This window comes from Sardina pilchardus, chromosome 16 (assembly GCF_963854185.1).
Source record: "Sardina pilchardus chromosome 16, fSarPil1.1, whole genome shotgun sequence".
Classification (NCBI taxonomy): Eukaryota; Metazoa; Chordata; class Actinopteri; order Clupeiformes; family Clupeidae; genus Sardina; species Sardina pilchardus.
The window spans coordinates 18,714,700-18,737,408 of NC_085009.1; the positions used below are offsets into that span (position 1 = coordinate 18,714,700).

General features: G+C 42.8%; 2 protein-coding genes across 2 annotated transcripts; both read right to left on the minus strand.

Annotated features, from left to right (window-relative positions):
- Positions 1-530: 530 nt before the first annotated feature.
- On the minus strand, positions 531-4,694 carry LOC134060063 (interferon-induced helicase C domain-containing protein 1-like). Its single transcript, XM_062516644.1, has 5 exons — positions 4,194-4,694; positions 3,527-3,698; positions 3,243-3,407; positions 3,044-3,121; positions 531-2,111 (listed from the first exon to the last, which is right to left on the minus strand). The coding sequence occupies exons 1-5, from the start codon at positions 4,617-4,619 to the stop codon at positions 1,549-1,551; spliced, it is 1,404 nt and encodes a 467-aa protein (XP_062372628.1). The 5' UTR covers positions 4,620-4,694; the 3' UTR covers positions 531-1,548.
- A 1,572-nt stretch (positions 4,695-6,266) lies between these two features.
- On the minus strand, positions 6,267-21,334 carry supt16h (SPT16 homolog, facilitates chromatin remodeling subunit). The gene is made up of 24 exons (XM_062515962.1): positions 20,893-21,334; positions 19,595-19,687; positions 19,265-19,435; positions 18,992-19,144; positions 18,725-18,871; positions 18,360-18,511; positions 17,653-17,825; positions 17,043-17,133; positions 16,637-16,710; positions 16,300-16,412; positions 16,026-16,091; positions 15,771-15,866; positions 14,142-14,257; positions 13,668-13,821; positions 12,934-13,061; positions 11,984-12,246; positions 11,679-11,797; positions 11,191-11,429; positions 10,552-10,627; positions 10,241-10,410; positions 8,390-8,519; positions 8,102-8,228; positions 7,584-7,658; positions 6,267-7,330 (listed from the first exon to the last, which is right to left on the minus strand). The coding sequence occupies exons 1-24, from the start codon at positions 20,956-20,958 to the stop codon at positions 7,221-7,223; spliced, it is 3,102 nt and encodes a 1,033-aa protein (XP_062371946.1). The 5' UTR covers positions 20,959-21,334; the 3' UTR covers positions 6,267-7,220.
- Positions 21,335-22,709: the final 1,375 nt, after the last annotated feature.

A 22,709-nucleotide genomic window follows, 5' to 3' on the forward strand; every position in this document is an offset into this window, starting at 1 on the left:
ATTAGCACAATGAATGAATTGAGTGGGGCCCCCAGACTGTGATTCCAAGTGGAACTACTGTATACAGTGCCAGAAATATTGAGGCCAGACACTACAGAGCCTTATAGTCATTTGAACCCTGAGTGAGCATCTGGGGGCTGGTTATGCTTTGTGTCTAGGCTGAAGTGCTATAGGCCTATAGAAAATGTACAAAAGAATATTTGACACTCTGAAATATTCCATTCCAATCTTGGGACAGGATCTTCCTCAGCCAAGCCAGGTGTAAGTTATTCGGGATGTGTGCGCGTTCTCGTCTCTCCCCCAAAAAACTCACGGTTAGAATAAAAACAGTAAATCTGCCCTTTTTGTATATTATCAAGTAATTCCCCCTCCATCACTTCCCACACTAAATCAGAAACAGGAAAGTGCGAATATAGAAAAAAGACATTCAAAAACGTTGAAAAAGGCTGACATGAAATATAGAAAGTACAATAAAAAAAAAAGCATAATTTCACTGCCAAAAGCTGAGGTCAATAGTGTTTCAATGCTAATGTTTTATTTTTTGGCTTAGTTTTTCCTCATCAATGCCATTCTTTAAATACAATACTTTGATAATACAAAGTCTTTTTTTAGTTACTTTAAATGTGCAGTCAAGGATTTAAAGCATACATTTTTATAAATCCAACAGTCATCTCCTCACAACCACTAGCTGTCCATTCTGTGAGTATACTGTAAAAAAACAGCAGCCCATCCTAAAACTAAACAAAGTGGGGGCAGCCTGTACCCCAATTCCCTGCATGGAATTTCTCTGGGAATACTGAAAGTAGGGGGGAGCTACCTCAAAGGGCACTGACAGTGGGCCCCAGTCCACGATAATACTATACATTATTGGGGAGGGGCCCCAGTCCACAATGTTAAAATTCCCATAGAGGCTAGCAGATCTGTGTTTGTTTTATGTTTTTATGTTTCATGTATCCAGGACACTATGCACCCTGATAAAGTCCCCTTGGCCTTTGGAATTAAAATAACCCCACATCAACACTATATCCCTTCACCATACCAAGAGATTGCCATGGTTTTATTTCAGATAGCCTATTAAGGCATTGAGATCAATTTGCAAAAGATGATTTTATATCATCAACTTTAGCATGTGTTCCAATACTTTTGGAGGGCACTGTACATCCATAATAAGACATGTGATCAATTATGTAAAAAGATCAATTATGTAAAAGTGCCATTATAATCAAAGAAAAACAGCTATACATGTATGTATACATGAGAACATGAGTCAAAATGAACAGAAACAAAAACACATGAAAGAAGAGAAAAATTACCCATCAAGACCTTGTGAATTCAGCACCCTCCACATTAATTTGCTCCCTTGGTTGAGTAAAAAGAGGAATAATAAAAACATCTTTTGGTGATTTATCAAATCTCATAATACAAAACCTTTGTTTTGTCATAAGTTACATTTCAATGTAGCTGAATACATTTGAATGGTTAAATCTTTGGTATTATTTATATTTGGTGAGACCTACATGGTGCACCTCTAAAGTCGAGAGATTTTTTTTAATCAGAATAATCATCATCATCATCATACGATTGGTAGCCTGGATAGTCTTGGTCCGAACCAGAAAATGAACCCCTGTCATAATTGCCTTGGCCATCTTCCGCCCATTCAACAGCATACTCTTCTCCTTTAGCATCCTCTTCTCTATCACCATCACCATCACCATGACCATGACCATGACCATGACCATGACCATCACCATCACTATCCGTATCTCCTTCAGAGCCCTCGTCTCTAGCATCAGCATCAGCATCACCGTCCGTGTCCGTGTCCGTATCCGTATCAATGTCCGCCTCCGGCTCGTCACCACTGAACGCAGCTCGCCGGAGCGCCTCACTGGCCGACGATGCATGGTGATGATGGTGATGCTGGTGATAGTAATAGCGGGTTGATGATGAGTGCCGCCCCGCTCCCGACGCGGAGAAAGGATCGGCCACACTGCGTGTGCCAGGTGGCTGTGCTTGTGTGTGGCGGTCTACGGGCGGCATGAATCCGCCGTCCACTCGCGGGCACTCCGGCGCTGCACCTGGGGCTTCCGCCGGGGCATCTGAAACATGCAAAACTGCCGCACACATCGGGCACAGATTTAAATAGCAGGCAAAGTAGATAGATAGATAGATAGATAGATAGATAGATAGATAGATAGATTCTTTATTGATCCCCTAGGGGAAATTCAAGTGCAAGTCTATCAACAAGCAAAACTCTAACCAACGCATGAATAGCTGTCGTGTGGCATGAGGGAGGCACAGAGCTGACTCAGTGTTTGCGGTGTTTGGTGCTAAATGAGCAATTTGATTTATTAAAAGGTGAACTATGCAAGTTTCTGTAGCTTAATTTGCCTTAACTAATCAGCTTCTGAGTCATTGGAATGGTTATTTGACTTATTTCGGGTTGAATGACAGCTGTCTCACTTCCCCCTAGCGCCTCTGAGCGGAAAAACCACACATGCATGTTTGTGCCACTGGCACAAGCAAAAGACCGGTGATAAAACCGGCGATGAAATCGTCAAACCTGCATAGTTTCCCTTTAAATAGCTTTAGTTAGAATTAAGACTATGCACTTTGTCCATCGTTCAAGTAAAGGCACTTATGTTACACAAAGTGTTATACAAAGCAATGGCTATAGGCTAGTGTCCTTTACAGTGTAGGCCCCTATACAGAACATTATCAGACCCTAGACTTTATCTTATCTTTATGTCTGTGTGTAAAACAGGGGGTTTGGCATGTTTTGTTAATGGAGGAACAATAGTATGGTTCCAGAAGTATCTAGTCAGATACATTTGATAATTGACCAAAATTACCTGTGATTTTCAGTTCAGTTGTGGTCTTGTGGACTTATAGTTTTGTTTTTAATCTTGAAAACTAATTGTGGTTGTGTGCAGGTAATCAACAAGAATTGAAAATAGTGTGTGTGTGTGTGTGTGTGTGTGTGTGTGTGTGTGTGTGTGTGTGTGTGTGTGTGTGTGTGAGAGAGAGAGAGAGAGAGAGAGTTTACCTGTTGTGTGGGCATCCTTGTTTCCATTACCACTGGCCTGCTGAAGTTGCTCACCAGGATCAGTGTAAAGATCAATTTCTGAGTCAACAGAGAAAAATAGTTGTTTTTCAAAATATCTACACGTCAACATTGCGTTACAAAACACAAAAAAGAGAAAACAGGCTGGGGGCCAAGGGTAGACTGATGTGGCTTATCTCACCAATGTTATCCAGATAGTCATAGAGCTGCCTCGTAGCACTCTCTGTGCTGCTGCTCTGGGCCAGGCCAGTGGCACTAGTGGATCTCTCTGACTGGGTGGCTTTGAGTTTTGTGTCAGGGGCCTGTGTTGCTTCCTGGGCATCTGTTTGACCACAGGGCTCGTCACCTTCATTAAAGAAATATTCAAGGCATATTTTTTCAATATACTTTCAGAAAAAAAAAAAGAATTGAATCCTTGAATAATTGAATAAACATGATGTCCAACCTTGTTGCACAGACTCTTACCCTCGTTATCAACCAGATCCTCCCCTTGGAGTTCCTTGACCAGGTCGGGGTGGCCGGTCTTCTGTAATGCCCTGAGGAAGGTGGAAAACCATCCCGTCTCGTTACGCACCAGTCTTCGGAGAAGTAAACGGGCACCGCTGATATTTCCTTTATTTTCAATTTCTGTGAGAATCTACAATGAGAACAAAACACAAACCACTACAGACCACCTGCAGGAATGAATGGAACGCACGCCCTATCAATTCCCCTTCCCCTCCCCGTGCCGAGTTGGAAAGTCATCACACAGGGGAATTCTTTCTCTTGTTGTTGAGCATAGCCTGTGGTAGGCTAGACAGTGCATGTACGGCCGCACACGTGCTTGATTGCACTCAGTGCTAAGACACCCAGATGAAGTGAAACTAGCTATAAAGTGAACTGGGTGATTTCCAAGTATACATTAAACTCTGCAAATTCCAGTAGGCTATACATTAAATCCACTGGGCATCATCAAATCCACATGATGGACCACAATATCACGAACGTTCCCATTGACGCACCAAAAGGCACACGCGTGCGCGTTCATTCTCCAGGACAGAGGCGCGAAGCAGTAATAATAACAATAATAATAATAATATAATAGCAATAGTAGTAATAATAATGCATGTGCCATATGTAAGACTATACTTACATTGTCATGATCTTCTTCAGTTAAAATATCAAGAGAGTAGCAGCTGACGCAAACATCCCGCGTCTTCATCCTCACCAGGCTCAATTGGAGGAGATTTATCAATCTAATACAACTATCATTTTCGGCCTCCAAAGAAGGACTAGGAGGGCTGTTTATGATATAGCTGGCAGCATGTGTACACCCCACTGCTTCAAGTGCTTCTATGAATTCCATGAACCAACCCTGCGGGCGAACTCCTTTCGTGATGGTCTCCAAGAGCTGGTCAACGGCACACGGGTTCCCTTTGGTTGTCATCTTGACTCTGATCAATTCTTTTTCGTCATCTTCAAGAAAATGCAAAAGATCCATAAGGGGTTCGACAATAATCAGCCTCCTCAAACGGTTCCTAAAGCACTCAATAAGCCCAACGATTTCTTGATTATCCATCCTCTTTCTTGAACTGACTGAAATGATCTGATGGTATTTTTTAAATGGACCGGTTGTTGTCTAAGAGCAAACATGTCAGTACTTCCCCCACATTTCTTCCCTTTTTACTTTCATTTCATTTCGGTTTTTTTTAAGCGCTGGATACTGCTACAAACAATAAACAGCCAGATGTGCCAAGGGGGTGGAAAAGTACCTTCGTCTCCAATCATCTTTTTATTTAATTTTCCTCTGTTTTTTTCAGGGCAGAGAAGCGCCAGAGGCAACTTGCGTGCCAACGACGGAGTTGACCACACACGAAGAAAAAGTTTTTTTTGCCACGACGAGATTAAACACGTGTCGATTAAAGTAATATGTCAACTTTATTCTCAAATGTCGAGTTTAATGCCGCCACGTGAGATTGATGTTGACATTATGTTTGAAACAGGGGGGTTGGCATGTTTTGTTAAAGGGATATTCCGCCATTTTTGGAAATACGCTCATTTTCCACCTCCCCTCGAGCAAAACAATCGATATTTACCTTGCTCCCGTTCATCCAGCCATTCTGTGAGTCTGGCGATACAACTTTTAGCTTCAGCCTAGCATAGATCATTGAATCGGATTAGACCATTAGCTTCTCGCCTGCTAGCTTCATGTTTAAAAGTGACTAAGATTTCTGGTAATTTTCCCATTTAAAACGTGTCTCCTCTCAAGTTAGAAAGTGCAATAAGACCAACTGAAAATGAAACCTGGCGTTTTTCTAGGCTGATTTGACATGGAACTACACTCTCATCTGGCGTAATAATCAAGGCAACTTGCAAACTACTGGCACTACTACTGCTTGTTGTCTATGGGGACTATTTTCAGATGCTGCGTACGATATCACTGCGCCTATGGTACGTTTGCAAGTTGCCTTGATTATTACGCCAGATGAGAGTGTAGTTCCATGTCAAATCAGCCTAGAAAAACGGCAGGTTTCATTTTCAGTTGGTCTTATTGCACTTTCTAACTTGAGAGGAGACACGTTTTAAATGGGAAAATTACCAGAAATCTTAGTCACTTTTAAACATGAAGCTAGCAGGCGAGAAGCTAATGGTCTAATCCGATTCAATGATCTATGCTAGGCTGAAGCTAAAAGTTGTATCGCCAGACTCACAGAATGGCTGGATGAACGGGAACAAGGTAAATATCGATTGTTTTGCTCGAGGGGAGGTGGAAAATGAGCGTATTTCCAAAAATGGCGGAATATCCCTTTAAGTGAGCTTTTGTTCCAGAGCTAGTGGCGCGTGCATGAAGAAAAGCTTTAACCAGTAAATTCAAAGGGGGATCATCAGCAGGCAAAACATCATTTACACTGTCGCATCCCACATCTAATATGTGGCCAATAATAGCCTACATAATCACAACCAAATCTGCAACCCGAATAAAACAAGTCAACCTTTTCCATATTAAATGTGAAACTTTGACCAAAAAAAAAAACCTACTACACATGAGCGATATTTGAGTGTTTTTGTTCAATACTGGAACAGCAGCTAATCCTATTCATTTTGGATTACTGGGGGGGTTTCAAATAGTATCTTCCCATCATGCACAACTTCACATTTCTGAAATACAATGTGGATTTGGCAGGTGAAAAACCTACTACTACATGATTAAATGAAAAATCCACAATTTTGTTCCTTTAAATTGTATTTATTTTTTTCTTAAAAAAATCAAACAGAAAAAAAAAAAGTTCTCCTTTTAATTAAACATATACGAGTCTAACACTCCAGAATGAACAGACACAAAAAGATGGGGAAAAGTGTGTTTATATCGAATGTGAGAGAGTGTGTGTGCGTGTGTGTTCTGCATGTGTGTGTGTGAGTGTGTGTGTGTGTGTGTGTGTGTGCGTGTTCTGCATGTGTGTGAGTGTATGTGTGTTTAATATTCCCACCCCAACTCCTCTCCCTTAATACAAAAGGAAACAAAAATAAACCTGATCAACACAAAGTGGATTCCTCTCTCCCCACTCCTCATCCACAATGTTCCACTCTCAACCACTGGCGGGGTGAGGGGGGCGACACAGGCGGGAGTGGTACAGACAGGACTCTTACTACAGATCATAAAATTCTTGGCGGGGGAAAAAGAAAAAAATATGGAGAAAAAAAAAAGAGAAATAAGCCTAGTCCTACTGGTTTAGAAAAAAAAAAGAGAGCCACCTGGGACAAAGTTCTTGATAAAACCCTGTTTGATACACTCATGCCAATACACATACACACACACACACACACACACACACACACACACACACACACACATATTCACTTTCACACACACATTCACTCTTACACACACTTACACACACACACCTGAGAGATGATCTGAAGGAATGAAGAGAGAGGAGACAAGAGATGACCAGAATCTTGGACCAGCAGCGGTTACAAAAATCAGTATTGAGTAATGCAACAACTCTGTCTGCCACAGGGGGGCGCCCATAGCTATGTACACAATGTGTCTCAGTGTGCCTGTACAGGGAGGGGGCTGAAATTTGGCAGTGTGTTTTTCTGAGTGTGTGTGCACATGTGTGTGTGTTATGCGAGTGTGTTTGTATGTGTGTGCGCGCGTGTGTGTCTGAGTTAGAAAGATCTAGTGCCGTCGTTTCTTGCTAGGTGGCCTCGGTGGCGGAGCGGACGACCGACCCTTCCTCTTGCCTCTGTTGGCCGTCTCTTCGTCCTCGTAGACGCTCTCTTTGTCCGCTGCGACACAAGGAGAACAGGAAAGAGTTAAAATAAAATAAAACAATAAAACAAATATTATAATAATAATCATCATCCTTTAAACAGACAAATACATGCATCAGGGGAAACAAAGGGGATCAATATAGAACTAGAACTTATGTATGCAAGGGGTACTGACTAGCGACCAAGAAAGATGTAAACAGAATCTAAAATGGGGGTGAAAACATGAGCAACAGCAGAATGGACAGAGACAGGGGTCAGAGGTCATCACCTTTCCTGGCCTCCTCCTCCAGCTCGTCCCAGTCCTTGCCACTCTCCTCCTCACTGCCCAGAGATGCACTGTAGTCTGAGACACACACACACACAAGCAAAAAATGAGTGACCATTTATTCATTTAGCTGATGCTTTTATCCAAAACCACTTACACCACAAAGACTTGTAGTGTGCGGATTCTTCTCTTAAATATCCAAAACCACTTACAAATGACAATCAAGCTATGCTGCAAAAGAGATCTAAGTATAACAACAGATACTACCTTGCAAACATTACTGTTACACGATTACATGTACACTTCCTGGCAGACAGTATTTATACTGCAAGTCACTTTAAACAACAAACAAATCATAAAAATCATTTACGAACACAATACCATGAAAGTAGAGTATATACACAATCCCTCCCAGGGTTGTTTTTCAGCCAATGTATTTTCAGCGCTACCTTAGAGCTAGGCAGCTGGAACAGAAAAGAAAGCACGGCTTGAGGGTGTGGGTGTGTATGTGATTTGATTACTTGAGTCCTCGGTCTCGGAGGAGTAGTCTTCATCACTGTCCTCTTCCTCTTCCTCCTCTTCGTCAGCGGAGGGGTTGAAGGTCTCATCCTCCATCTCGGACTCCGAGTCGTCCTCCCCTCCACTTCCCTAAAAGGTCACACGCAAAATGAAGAATAATTTCTTAATTCTCAGACATTATTGGACTATATTAATCGTAATAATCAATGTGCAAATAAATCAAACACAAATGCATTGATTTTCCTTGAGCGACTTTCCCACAGGCACAAAGTAGACACACACACACCCACCTCGCTTTCAGGCTCCAGGAAAGACCAGCCACCCTGTTCAAAGAAGCCCTCCGGGTCGTCCACGATAGTCTTCATGATCTTCGTCCAGTTGAGAGACTGCACCCCCTCTGTGTATTTAATGTCACAAGAGCTAGGGGAGAAGAAAGACAGTCACCAGTCAGATAAAGGATGACAAATGGGAGAAAAAAACAAAACAAAAAAAAAAATGCTATAGTAATTCTGAGACCATGCTTTAGAAACCATCTTGTTTCATACAAAAACAACAAAAAAACCATGGGACAAGACTGAAATAGAATTATAGACATGTTACACTTGGAAATGTGTAAATCTATTCTGCATGTCCATAGAAACACATGATACACTTAAAGAATTCTAACACCACGAGCCTTCATCATCAGGCGTTAACTCACCTCAGTGCCGCAAAAAACGAATCTCACACAACTGTTCTTAAATAGATATAACATCTCTGACAAACTTAATATCCCTGAATATAGCTCACAAAAACAATAAAGCAGCCTACATTATGCAATGGCATGATGAGGTCCGGTCCAACAAAGAACCGGACAGCTATAGTAAAGTAAATAGAGAATACGATCTAGCTAAGTATTTAAAGGGATATTCCGCCATTTTTGGAAATACGCTCATTTTCCACCTTCCCTCGAGCAAAACAATCGATATTTACCTTGTTCCCGTTCATCCAGCCATTCTGTGAGTCTGGCGATACAACTTTTAGCTTCAGCCTAGCATAGATCATTGAATCGGATTAGACCATTAGCTTCTCGCCTGCTAGCTTCATGTTTAAAAGTGACTAAGATTTCTGGTAATTTTCCCATTTAAAACGTGTCTCCTCTCAAGTTAGAAAGTGCAATAAGACCAACTGAAAATGAAACCTGGCGTTTTTCTAGGCTGATTTGACATGGAACTACACTCTCATCTGGCGTAATAATCAAGGCAACTTGCAGCTACTGGCACTACTACTGCTTGTTGTCTATGGGGACTATTTTCAGACGTAAGATATCACTGCGCCTATGGTACGTTTGCAAGTTGCCTTGATTATTACGCCAGATGAGAGTGTAGTTCCATGTCAAATCAGCCTAGAAAAACGCCAGGTTTCATTTTCAGTTGGTCTTATTGCACTTTCTAACTTGAGAAGAGACACGTTTTAAATGGGAAAATTACCAGAAATCTTAGTCACTTTTAAACATGAAGCTAGCAGGCGAGAAGCTAATGGTCTAATCCGATTCAAAGATCTATGCTAGGCTGAAGCTAAAAGTTGTATCGCCAGACTCACAGAATGGCTGGATGAACGGGAGCAAGGTAAATATCGATTGTTTTGCTCGAGGGGAGGTGGAAAATGAGCATATTTCCAAAAATGGCGGAATATCCCTTTAACAACATTGAAACAACTGGACTCTGAAGAAGACGCAGTGTGTCGAAACGTCAGTCTTTTGTGCATCACAATAAAAAAAGTTAAGTAATCTGAGGGCTCCGGTCATCTCTGGGTTAGTCCATTAGAAGTAGCCCAGCCAGCGTTCTATTTATTATTTCATTTTATTTATTTATCTACTTTCACTTTCATTTTCTAGCATTATTTAATTTTCTTTTTATATAATATTGTTTATAATATGCTTTGACAACACAAGTGCTCTTGTCATGTCAATAAAGCCTTTTTGAATTTGAATAGAGAGAGAGAGAGAGAGAGAGAGAGAGAGAGAGATAGAGAGATAGAGATGTTTCCGAAACTTTCATGCCAATAAAGCTATATTGAATTGAATTGAATTGAATTGAGATAGAGAAAGAGATAGAGAGAGAGAGATAATTGAGAAAGAAAGAAAGAGTCTCGGTCATTACTTGAGCCACTCCTTGATGGGGTCGAGCGAGTTGACTGGGACGGCGTTGATCATGGTGACCTTCTTGGTGTAGTCCTTGTACACAATGACCACGTCAAAGTTCTTCAAGTGGAACTGCACGCGCTCAAAGTGCACCAGCTCCACCTCGTCCAGAGTGACCACAAACGGAGGCTGGGAGCGATAAAAGTGGAGAATCAGTGATGCACTAATGAGGTATTAAAAAGAGGGACGGAAACGATAATCACCGCACACAGGAAAACAAAGGTATAAAAGAGAGCGAGGGAAGAACGTGAGGGAGGGAGAGAGACTAACCCACTCAGTAGTGTTGCAGAGGGAACTCGATGTGGGCTGCAGGAGGCAAGTGCTTCTGTATGGGGCACCTTGGAACCTGCGCAAAAACAAACAACAAAACAACAACACATTAACGGTATGCTAAGGAATGGTTTTGATAGTGTGCTCAGGTAAAGTTTTGAGGCTTTGCTTACAAAAAAGCAAGCTGTGACTGAATGCGTGTGTCTACTTGTTGAGCATGAGCAAGGCTGGCCATATGTATTAAACATACATTTCTGTATGTAGGGCCTCAGTATCTGCGTGTGTGTATATTGAAGCTATTGTGTGCGCTAATGCCTTTGTTGTACTTTGTTGGGCTGTTTGAGAATGTTGGCATGTTTTCTGTGTATTGGTGTGTGCTCGTGCATCTACTTGTTGAGCATGCGCAAGGTTGGCCATGTGTATTAAACATAGATATGGCTCTACGTACAGAAATGTGTGTGTGCATATTGGCGCTATGGTGTGTACAGTGTGCCAATGCATTTGTTGTACTTTGTCGGGAAGTTTGAGAATGTTAGCTTGTTTTTTGTGCATGTGCATGTGTGCATGTGTGCGTGTGTGCGTGTGTGCGTGTGTGCGTGTGTGCGTGTGTGTGTGTGTGTGTGCTCACACTTGACTCACCCAAGGTCTCGGAAGGGCACCTCGAACTCGAGCTCCTCCTTGGTGAGCGCCTCCACCTTCTCGATGAAGTTCTTGAAGGCGGACTTGAGCTTGTGGCGCATCTCGCGCTCCAGCTGCTCGGCGTACAGGTCGTCGCGGTCGTGCATGTGCTGGTGCTTGCCCAGGTCCGTGGTGATCTCGCCCACCTCCGTGTAGAACTGCACGTCCGTGTGGCGCTTCTTGCCAAACATGATGGCGTTCTGGAGGGAGGGGGTAGTGAGAGATGGGGGGTGGGGAGGACAGAGGGGGTTTTCGGGGGGGGTGGGGGTAAAGGATGGTGGGGAAACGGAGAGAAGAATTCAGGCCCAGTGCATAAATTGATGTCTGCGCATTTGTATACCAACACGATAAACAATACAAAACCTGCTGGTCAGACATGTCTGGGTGGATACAATGTGTGATTGTGTGTTTCCCAGATGGCTTTCCAGGTATATCAAACACAAACACACCTTTAGGTGGAAGTGCAACACAATGATCATCTCTCCATCACAAGGCTGGAAGACGGCGTGCTTGATGTTGTTGTACAGGATGTCCACTTTGTCCCCACGTACCGATGTAAAACGGAATCCTAGGAGAAGGACAGTCAGAGAGGCACCGCACAGTTAGTCAGAGAAGCATTGCTACCACGTCCCTACCAATACCCCACACACACTTTGCTCCTGTGATTATCAGTGTGGGCCACAGTAACACACACACACACACACACACACACGATGAGGATGATGATGAGCGTCAACACATTTCAGCAACTCACCGTTGGTGTGGGCCTCGAGTGATCCCTGCATCCTTTTCTGGGCGATGTTGGGCCGGATGTAGAGGTCCTTGAGCTTGGGGTTGCTACGGTTGAGGTTGATGACCAGCGAGTCCTGCTTGACGATGCCCTCTTTCTCCTTCTCCTCGGCCTCGCGCGTCTTGTAGCGCTTCTGCACCTCCTTGATGATGCGGAAGGCGTTCTGCAAGTTGGTGGAGGGCACAATCGGGTCGCCGGGGGCCTTCAGGTTGGATGCGCGGTACGTGCTGGAGGACCGGGATTGGACAAGGTGAGGGATGGACATAGCGGGGGATTGGCCAATGAGAAGGCTCGACTTGTCACGTGCAAGCAAAGCGGTGTGAACGACAGATTTACAGATCTGTTTTAATTAAAATACTTCAGTCTTTGATTCAGTATTGGAAAAAAAGGAGCATCGTCATGTTCTCACCAGACTCACAGTGATTGAGAAATGAAGGAGAGAGAGAGAGAGAGAGAGAGAGAGAGAGAGAGAGAGAGAGAGAGAGAGAGAGAGAGAGAGAGAGAGAGAGAGAGAGAGAGAGAGAGAGAGAGAGAGAGAGAGAGAGAGAGAGGAAAAGAGGAGTGTGTTGGAGAAGAGGAAGTGGAGGAGGAGAGCTGAAGAAAACAGAAATGCAGAAGAACAGCAAAGGAGTGAGAGAGGGAAAGAAAGAAAGAAAGAAAGAAAGAAAGAAAGAAAGAGAGGCAGAGGAGAACGAAAGGGCGAGAGGACAAGCGAGCCAAGAGATAGAGAAACAAGAGAAAAAGAAAGAAAGAAAGAAAAAGAAAGAACGAAAAAGAACAAGAGAGCGAGCGAGCGAGCCCAAGGGAGAAAGAGAGGGCGAGCAAGACAAGAGAGAGAGAAACAAAAATAAGAACGATATGGAGAGAAGAAGAGGAAAGAAGAGGGAGAAGGAGAGAGAGACGAAGAGGCTCACATCTCTTTGACGAAGGTGGCGTCTGGGTTGGGGAAGATGTTGCCCTCCTGCCGGCCGAGAGAGCTGCCTGGCACGTAGAAGTTGATTCTCAGGTACGTGTAGTCGCCCTCCACGGACATACTGATGTTCTACACACAGGAGAGAGAGAGAGAGAGAGAGAGAGAGAGAGAGAGGGTAGGACAGGAGAGAAAATGAGCAACCAAAAAGACACTCGTGTACATCTGCGGATCATTTGAATAATATGCCTATATGTTATCGTTACGGTTATGACACCTTTGTCCAAAGCGACATACAAATAAAAACAAAACAATTGATTTAAAGAGACCCTATGCAACTTTTTCATAGTCATAAAATCGCTTACAAATCGTTGTTTTGCTTGACTGACCAGTTTTATCGAAAACAGTAATATTTCCTCCCGCCCCCAGTGTCCCTATCCGCTATTGCAACCTTGCAGTTTGTTCAGGAGACGATCGCTCCCTGTTTACATCTGGAAGGCTGAGATGCATAAGGAACAAGAAGAACCACGCTTGCAATTTATATATTTATATATAGCCTATATATGTATAAATATACACGCTAAAGCTGTCGGGGAAGCTCTGCAGAGAAATATGCAAGCATAAAACGAGCGAAAAATGAAAAACGAAACCGAAACTTAAGATGAAATCGCCAATCCTGCATAGTTTCTCTTTAAGTGAGAGGGTGTGTGTACATGTGTTCTGAGAGGCGTGGCCTACCTTGATGGTGGCGATGTGGAAGGGCGTGGCGATGCCAAAAACGGGCATGACCACCGTCTCGTACTTCTTGTCGATGAAGATCTTCATGTCCCTGATGTCCTTCTCCCGCGGCATCTGAGACGTGTTCTTGTACGACACGTTCGACTTTCGGGCCCTGGGCGGGTGGAACAGACACTCAATTCAACTGTATTCATATGACCGTAATGTATGTATGTATGTATGTATGTATGTATGTATGAAGGCCATACCAACCTTGATGCACAAACAACTCTTCTTTCAAAACATTTCACATACATTTTTACAGTCACGCAGGCAACAATGGTGACAACTAGCTTACCACAGTCTACCTTGTGTCTCCACTCATCCAGCCACTTCTTCATCCACTCATCCATCAATCCACTCATCCTAATATCCATCTACTTCATCATCCACTCATCAATCAATCCATCCATCCATCCCTCCCTCACGACTTACTTCTGAATCTGCTGCTCTCCCTTCTGCTCGGTGAGGCGGCGTTTGGCCTCCTCGTTGACCTGCTCGGCCAGCTCCCGCTGGTGAGCCCGTCTCTTCTCTTCTGCGGTCATCTCATTCTGACCAATCAGACGAGCAGTCAACACGTACCCCCATTTCATCATTCTCCGCACCACATGCACAAGCCTATGACCCCCATATCCCACCCCAGTCCAGCATGCAGACAGTAGTACACCAGTGGTAGAGAAAATGATAGTTACCTCAAACTATTCTCAAACCGGTAGTGTTACTAAAGTTACATTGCCCCAAAAGTTGTCATATAACACATAAATGTACAACTTTTCACTAACAAATTGAATAGATACCATTAACTTTAAAGGTGAGTCCTTGAACCTAGCTATGGATATAAGATGTGTTTTTTTATATGTGCACTGTTCAGCCAATACAATATCCCATTCCTCTTAAGGGCTTTAGAAACAACATAGCTGATTGGTCAAAATCTTGTTTGTTTTCTATTTCTACAGCCAATAAACATGTAAGGACTGCTGCTACAACTAACAATTGTCTTCAGGATGTCTCCATTTTCTCAATTACTTGATTAGTCACAACAGTCACAAAATGGTGAGAAAAAAAAAGGTAAATCAAATGTCTCCCAAAGTCCAAGATTGTTAACTAAACAGATCTCACATGTGGACAAAGTCAGACATTTGAGTCATTCAGAGGTGAGTTAAGACATAAATATTAAAAGGTTTCACAAAATCCAATCAGGATTGACAAAACCGATGGTTGTTTATTAAAACCATCAACCACAAGAACTATCATTAAAGTGCAGTCAGCGATTGTGCAGGAAGTCACATTTATTACCATTATATTATTATTATTATTATTATATTTATTATTATGTTTGTACATAAATTTACTAGCAGAGGCTTCTTTCCAAAAGAATTTACATTATACTTTAACCAAAACTTTGCAGGGAGATAGCTCATCCCTCCATTAAGAATTCCTATAGAAACTCCACACAAGGTTAAAGTTTTGGTTTTGTTTGGGAAACGGGCTGCCCCCACTTTATTTCCTGTTTTCGGAGCCTGGGTTGCCAACAGAGGCCAGGGCCGGGTTTCCCAGATTTGTTAAGAAGCTCTTAAGTGCTAACAACTTCTTATGAGCGTTCTTAGAACGTTCTTAGAGCGCTCCTAAGAAGTTCTTAGCACTTAAGAGCTTCTTAACGAATCTGGGAAACCCAGCCCCAGATCTTTTTGATAGTGAACAGGCCGCTAGCGAGTTGTGAGGAGATGATCGCTGAATGTGACAAAAAAATATTACAGGCTTAAAAAACGGCGTACAATCGCTGGCTGCACCTTTAATTCAACAGTTGTCAACGAATTGACTGGTTGATGGAATTGCTGCAGTCCTAGTGTTACCACTAAGCTTTAGCACAACAAAACACCTGACTGCTAGAAGTCAGCAACAGAGAAGTTCTCGAAATTTCACCAAAAAAAGTGAAACTTCTATGAGAGGACCTCACCTTTAAATATCTATCAAACCACTGAGGTGTACGTGGGCAGGGCACGGCACAACACACATGCGCATGCAAACCCACGCACTCTCTCAGTCACCCTAACTTACACGTACCCTGGTCCTGTCGGGGAGCAGGCTGGCGCGAGCGCCCTTGCCCAGGAGTTCCTCGGCGTCGTCCACGTCTTCCTCCTCGTCCTCTTCATCGTCAGCCTAGAGCGTTTCAGAGAAGAGTAGAATGTTACACCCTTGCCACAGAGTACTGTCCTATCAATAAAGGCATATACTGTATAAAGGCAAAAAAAAAAAAAAGCATATCGCCAACCGAATTGGATGGCTGGGAAGGGCAACAGTACGACACGTGTGCATTACCTTGAGGAAGATTCCAATGTTCTTTATCTTCTTCTTCACTGGAGTAAGAACTGTAGCGGCGTCGTCCTGAGAAAGAAGCAAACAAACACAAATCATGCACATAAACACACATGCGCAAACACACAGTAAGACAAACATTACAGCTCTTCACCACAGGCAAATTATATCTGAACTTACAATGTGTTAAAATGATCTTAACAATCACACAAATGAAGAAAACGATGCGTATATAGGTTGAACTATGTATAAAGGGTGCATATATGTGGCTGTTCACCTCGTTGATCTGAACGCTGTCTCCAATAAAGAGGGCGTATTTTTTCTGCTCCTCCTTCTTGCCCTCCTTATTGATCAGGTCAGCAAAGCCAAGGCTCACACTCAGAACCATACCTACACACACACACAGAGTTGTTAAAAGCGTGATTCAAACCTAACGAGCACTTTGGAAGAATGATTGTAATTTTTGATTGTGTGTGTGTTTCCAATCATGCATTAAGGCATAATAAATAATAAGTTTGTGTTGTAACAGCATGGCTCTACAAGAAAACCAGTGGCGAAAACGCATAAGAGAAAATGGGCTTCTACATTAGAATAGGGTTTGTCTCCCTTGTTACCTTTCTTCAGCTTGAACTGGTTCTTTGCATTGAGGACCAGGGAGCCTTCTCTAAACTCGATTCCCATGGCAAACCTACAACAGAGCACAGATTACCACTGAAGGCCTGCTTGCATGTGTGAATTTGACACACACACACACACACACACACACACACACACAGGAAAGGAAGGGTGTGTTTGCTGCAGATGTGCTCAAATGGCACACAAACTCAAGAGTCAGCAATTCAGGAAGTGTGTGTGTGGGTGAGTGCATGTGATAGAAACTCAACAATTTGACTTTTCAAAACAAGATTTTGTGCTTTTCTTTTATACTTCATGTATTTGTGCAGAAATTCTAGAACATAGGGGGAAAAAAAGGTTCCAAAAAAGAAGAGAGAAAAAGGGTTTACGGTGTTCTGTACTCACCCCAGGTTTTTGGTGAGCTTGCTCACTAGTTCTGGCTTCTCCTTCTTGACAGACTCCATCACTGTATTGTAGGCGTCATTCAGCTTCACTCCTGTAAGGGAACACACAAGTATTGGCTTATACCGAGAACCCCCTTCGCTCACCCCCTCACACTCACTCACTTACTCCCTATAACTTAGTTACAGCTCTCTTATTTGCATATGCTAATGCACTATGTAGAGCACTTTGGTCTGTGGTTACATGTGCTCTAAAAAATTAACTTTACTTAACTTACTACTCATTTATGTAGATCAATTACATAATACATTTATGAGTGATTGAATAAGCAGCAAACCATTATACCACACAGACAAAAAGCAAGAGTTATAAGTTAAAGGTATGTTTCATTTAATACTGCACTGCATATACTCATTATTTATACACGAGTAAACAAAACACACAAAATTATTTTATTTGGACCTTATACACAGGGGAAGATTTACAGATCCAAACAGTGAAGGAGGTGTGTTACACACTCAGGTAGGTCTGAACGCACGCACGCACACATGCACACACACACATGCGCACGCGCACACACACACACACACACACATACAAACACTCTCCTCACCATGTTTGAGCTCTTTCAGCAGGTTCTCCTCCACCTGCAGCAGGAAGTTGTAGTTCTCCTGCATCTCCGTAGTGGGGTCCACCATGAGCGTGCGCACCAGGTTGGAGCAGTACGACTTGTAACGGATGCCCATGGCACAGGTGATGGCCCCAAAATGCATGTGGTTCTTGTCGCTAAGGAGAGAAACACACACACACACACACACACACACAGACACACACACACACAATTAAATAAGGCATCACTCTCTCTGACCTGAGGCCCAATCAGTGCCTGTTCATGCTACTCACTGGCTACTGTTTACTCACTACAGTAATTTCCCACATATAAGCAGCATTGTGAATAAGCCGCAGGACAGTGTTTTATGCAAGTTAAAAGAAACAAAACCATATTAACTGCCCCCTGCATTAACCTCATAGCTGAAGACATTTTGCTAAATCAATACGGTATTCCACATATAGCCTTGCACCACTTCACATTGTACACTGTACAGCTTTTAATACAGCTAAAAAGCACAAATGGCTCTTCTCAAATCTTAAACAGTCCCAGGCCCACACGCCCATAGACAATATACAGTGTATGGCAACGCCTGAATTCCAGTACGTGCCTGAGAACTTTAAGCCTCGAGATAAATAGACGGAAAGCAAGAGAGAGACAGGGTATTGAAAATACAAGCTGTGACCAACGCACTCACAGCAACAACTTACCTGACTACACTGAACTTGAGACTGTAGTTGCCTCCGCTCTGGATGATGGGCGGGTAGCACATCTCTACGGTGGAGGGGTCCACACCGCCCAGGTACTTCTTGTCTTCGATCGCCTTCTCCACAGACTCCGCCAGCTTACTGTGACGCACTTTCTAATGGGCCACACAGGATTTGACAAGACAAAGACAAAGAAAGAGCCATGAGGTCATACTGAGTGATACATCTATACAGAATTATATCACAGGTCGAGTTATTGTCTGAAAAATATGTCATTGTAGATCTAGAAGTACATACACCAACAAATAAAAACCCATTTTCTTATGCTTCGTGTTTATGCACAGGTGCGCACACGCAGGCATCCTTACATCATCTGCATCCACGATCTCCATGACGCGCTCCTTAAAGAACTTGGAGAAGACATCACTGGTGATCGCAGCTGCCTTCTTCATCAGAGCCAACTCGCCATCCTCCTTCACTGCCATGGTGTACGCCACTGCAGTACTGATGTCAACCTAACACACACACACACACACACACACACACGTCAGGTGTCTTCTTCTACCTTCATTTCTAGTTCCAACACACACACACACACAACTTTTCTTGCCCACTGTCTTCCTCTCCGTCCTCACCTTCTCCAGCCCCTCGGCTGTGATGGTGTCGTTCCAACTCTTCATGTACTCGCCGGGGAATTTGTCCTTGCTGAAGATGCCCACGGTCTTGCCCTCCTTGCTGCCGCGAATGGCCTCAATCATCTTGTCAAAGTTGGCCTTGTTGCTCTCATTCTAAGGGGAGGAATCAACAATCAGAACGCAATCACTCAATAGCATAGTGCAACATATGAATGCCGACTTCAGGCAACACTGACCCAGCAAAACTGACAGACGGAGTAATAGGACGTATACCTTCTCTCTGACCAGCAGTGTGATTGGAGGAAGTCCGTTGGCATTCTCGTTACCCTTGGTGATCTGGACCTGTTTCAAGAATTCGAGTTTCTTTTTGCTGGCCAAGAAGATAATCTTTGTCTCGCAGAAAACCATGATGGTGTCTGTTAGCTCGTAACCAAAGAGCCATGTCTGACAAAAAAAGAGAAAAGAAAAGCCAGAAGATCACATTTTGAAACATCTATCAATTTCAAATGCATTACAAACAACAAACTTTTGCTGGTTTTGTATTACACTGAAAGACTCAAGTGATTACCCACCACAATGGCAAAGGGATGTCTGCCAACTTACTTGTAAAGCAGTCGATTTGGCATAGACGATCTCCTCGTCAACCCCAACAGAGACAACGATGGCATCTACCTTTCCAAAATCATCATCTCCTTTCTGAAAACAAGAGTGAACAAAATGTATCTCCCAAAACGTTTCTGACAACTTGAAAGTGCTACAAAGGCATGTGCTTCTGTCCATTGGTAGAATGTAACTTTACCATGCATACCCGCTTTATAATACTCTCAAATGTATCAACATAGTTATTGTATAGTTTATTATATCGATGCTGTGTAACGTCAATGTAGTGACTAACTTACACTAATGAAGCAAATGTTTCTGCAACGTTGGCTGTAACAGGTGACCAAACCTGGCCATCAAAGTAGCTAACATGGCTGGCTAGCCGTGTATAGCTAGCGATGCAAGTTCAGATGCGCAACACAAAAGTTGCACATCTTTTTAGTGTCCGACATTAAATACTAGCCGACGACTTGAGATATAGATCGTTACCACCGCTCCAAATGTACCCGTTTCTAAAAAGAGACAGCATTTGGACACATGGAGACGGCATTAGAAGAACTTATGATATGCTAATGTTAATAGCCACCACGGAGACCCGCGCAGATGTGTCCTCATCATGTTGGCTAACGAAAGCCATGCTATGCATGTTAAGACTGGCTAATATGCTCGCTAGTAAGACCTTCAAATATCCACCTAGTTGACGTTATACACGTTACGTGTTTTGTGTTATTACAAATGTTGAATTTAATGCAGCATCAGCTTGAAAACAAGTCAGTTTAGCTGCGACGTCCCAGTGTGTTCACTATGTGCGTAGCTAGCCATCACAAATCAAGTGGACAATAACGTAGCTAGCTATCAACGTTTGTTGAGGGAACAGTGCAATGCAAAACAGCCAGCATATAGCTAGCCAACGTTACTAGCTAACGTTAGGTTATGATTTCACATGGATGATTTTTAGCATCTTAACTAGCAAGATGTGGTGCATTTATTGTGCAGTTTTATAAACATAAAACAACAATATCCTCTCAACACATCCACAGAATAATGTTCATTATCTTCAGATACACCAGTTGTGCTTGTGCAGTGCTTAAATTTGCAATCCAACACCTAAATACGGACGAAGGCCTATATCGTTCCTAATTCTTGCCACCAATCTAGCCGCACGACTCGCTCTCCTGCACCGACAACAATTACTATTATGCGCACGTCAAAGGCAGCATCACCCAGGACGATTTTATGTGGTTTAGTTAGAAGAGCCAATACAGAACCAATTTCTTGTCAATGCTGAACGTAATCTTTACCTTCCAGTTGCCATATAAGCGCTTGATTCGACGATAGTAGGCTTCCTTGTCCAAGTTTACCGCCATATCGACAGTTATGTTCTCCCAAACTCCAGCTCCCGGCTTCTGATGAGGCCGGATGAGTGTTCACACACGCACTTTCCACACCTCGATGCTAGCTACGTTCGCTAGCTGCCACCAGTACTTTCTGTATTTCCTTGAGTTCTCTTGGCTATGTCAAGACTGATATTGAAGACACTCGTAAAATGTAGAATATATCCGTCTTCCGGATGCAAGTTAATTAAAATGAGCAAACATATGCAACCATGTAAAATTACCCAATATAAATACAAATATTAAAAAATATTATTTTCCAAATCTACAACTGAACACATGTGTTATGAAAAAACGGCTAAATAGGCTGCTGTTTGTTTTCCACGCCACCACGCGTATACGTCCCTGTTACAATTAATCCCCCCTTTCACTGTTTCCCCCCTCCCTCTCTTCCATCCCTCCCCTTATCTGCAGCAGAGCACAGAGCGTCATTTGCTCATGCACAATTATACATGTAAGCAAAAGCGTATTTTAATTTATTATACTGGGATTTGTACATTTTTATGCCATGCAAATAAACGGCATTGAACACATTTGGAACTGACAACATTTGTTTTCACTTTTTGTAAGCTTATTGTATGATGTGTACACAGCCAGAAATGGCAATATTTCAACAACAAATATGCTATTTCTTCTCGTTCATGCATATTTGTCTTTTGCGGTCTTTTGTGTGGGGCGCTCTTTTAGCCCTGCCCTCTCGGCAGCGCAGAGGCAACCATGCGCTAATTTCCCGCCTTCACATGTTTTCCCGCCATGTCGTCATCGTATTCTTCTGCTACTGCGGTTTTGTCACCTGCGGCCGGGATTATTGCATGCCGAATATTTAGATTTTCAATGCAGATAGACCAGGCCTATGATCCAGATATGAAAAAATATATCATTACAAAATATATATAAATATATGTAATTATCATGCCTTTTGTCTGTGTATTCACAAAATACATTGCTCAATATTCTCAAGGCCACAGAATTCAAATTGTCAAACATGTGCAAAGTTGCGATGTAGCGGACCGTCTCAACCTGCATGGGCTCTGACAACTTTACTTGCGCCAGACCGCCAGTCAAGAGTCACTGAATTTGGGCCTGATAGTTCAATCTTCAAGCAGGAGATAGAAATAGACGCCAGGTGGCGCCCGTACACTGCATTTAGCGCCCAATATAGGGCGCTTGCTACATTCACAGCCTTTAAAGGCTTTGACCCATGAGCGTCCCTTTGTTTTTGCATTTTATTTCGTATATCGTCGGGTCCCTTTAAGCGGAGAGGATGCACTCTAGACTTGGAAATGTTGAGCTCTGCCAGCCCCAAGCCTCTATTAAAAAACCCTGTAGGATTCGAATCAGATTCTAATAGGAATTTATGAATCCTATATAGGATTGTAATATATGATTGCAAATCCTACTGGTTCCAAAATCTGATTGGATTCCTTTAGGATCGTTTGTATAGCAAGCACTTAATGCAAATAACCTGTACATTTTCCATCAATCCTAGAACATTTTATTTGAATTTGTAAAGTTTCCAGTCAGGATATTTTATTGCTGGTCAAATGTAGTTCACAATTCAGCTGCAGGCAAGGGATATAAGCCTAATCAACCATAAGGCCTATTTAAAACACTGAGGAAAACAAGTGACCTTAGTTGTCTCTGAGCTCTACAGTTAGGCTGACTCTAAAGCTGATGTCGTAGGGGACTTAAGCCTACCTTACACTGACAGACTTTGACAAGAT

What these genes read in the sequence shown, in the direction of transcription:
- LOC134060063 (XM_062516644.1), bottom strand. Translation starts at nt 4,619, where the DNA reads ATGGATAATCAAGAAATCGTTGGGCTTATTGAGTGCTTTAGGAACCGT. An exon ending in GGATCTGGTTGATAACGAGG is followed by an intron (nt 3,408 to 3,526) that starts GTAAGAGTCTGT and finishes TCTTTAATGAAG; the next exon opens with GTGACGAGCCCTGTGGTCAA. An exon ending in TGACTATCTGGATAACATTG is followed by an intron (nt 3,122 to 3,242) that starts GTGAGATAAGCC and finishes CTGTTGACTCAG; the next exon opens with AAATTGATCTTTACACTGAT.
- supt16h (XM_062515962.1), bottom strand. Translation starts at nt 20,958, where the DNA reads ATGGCGGTAAACTTGGACAAGGAAGCCTACTATCGTCGAATCAAGCGC. An exon ending in GTGCCCTTCCGAGACCTTGG is followed by an intron (nt 10,628 to 11,190) that starts GTGAGTCAAGTG and finishes GTTTTTGCGCAG; the next exon opens with GTTCCAAGGTGCCCCATACA. An exon ending in TCCTGGAGCCTGAAAGCGAG is followed by an intron (nt 8,229 to 8,389) that starts GTGGGTGTGTGT and finishes GTGACCTTTTAG; the next exon opens with GGAAGTGGAGGGGAGGACGA.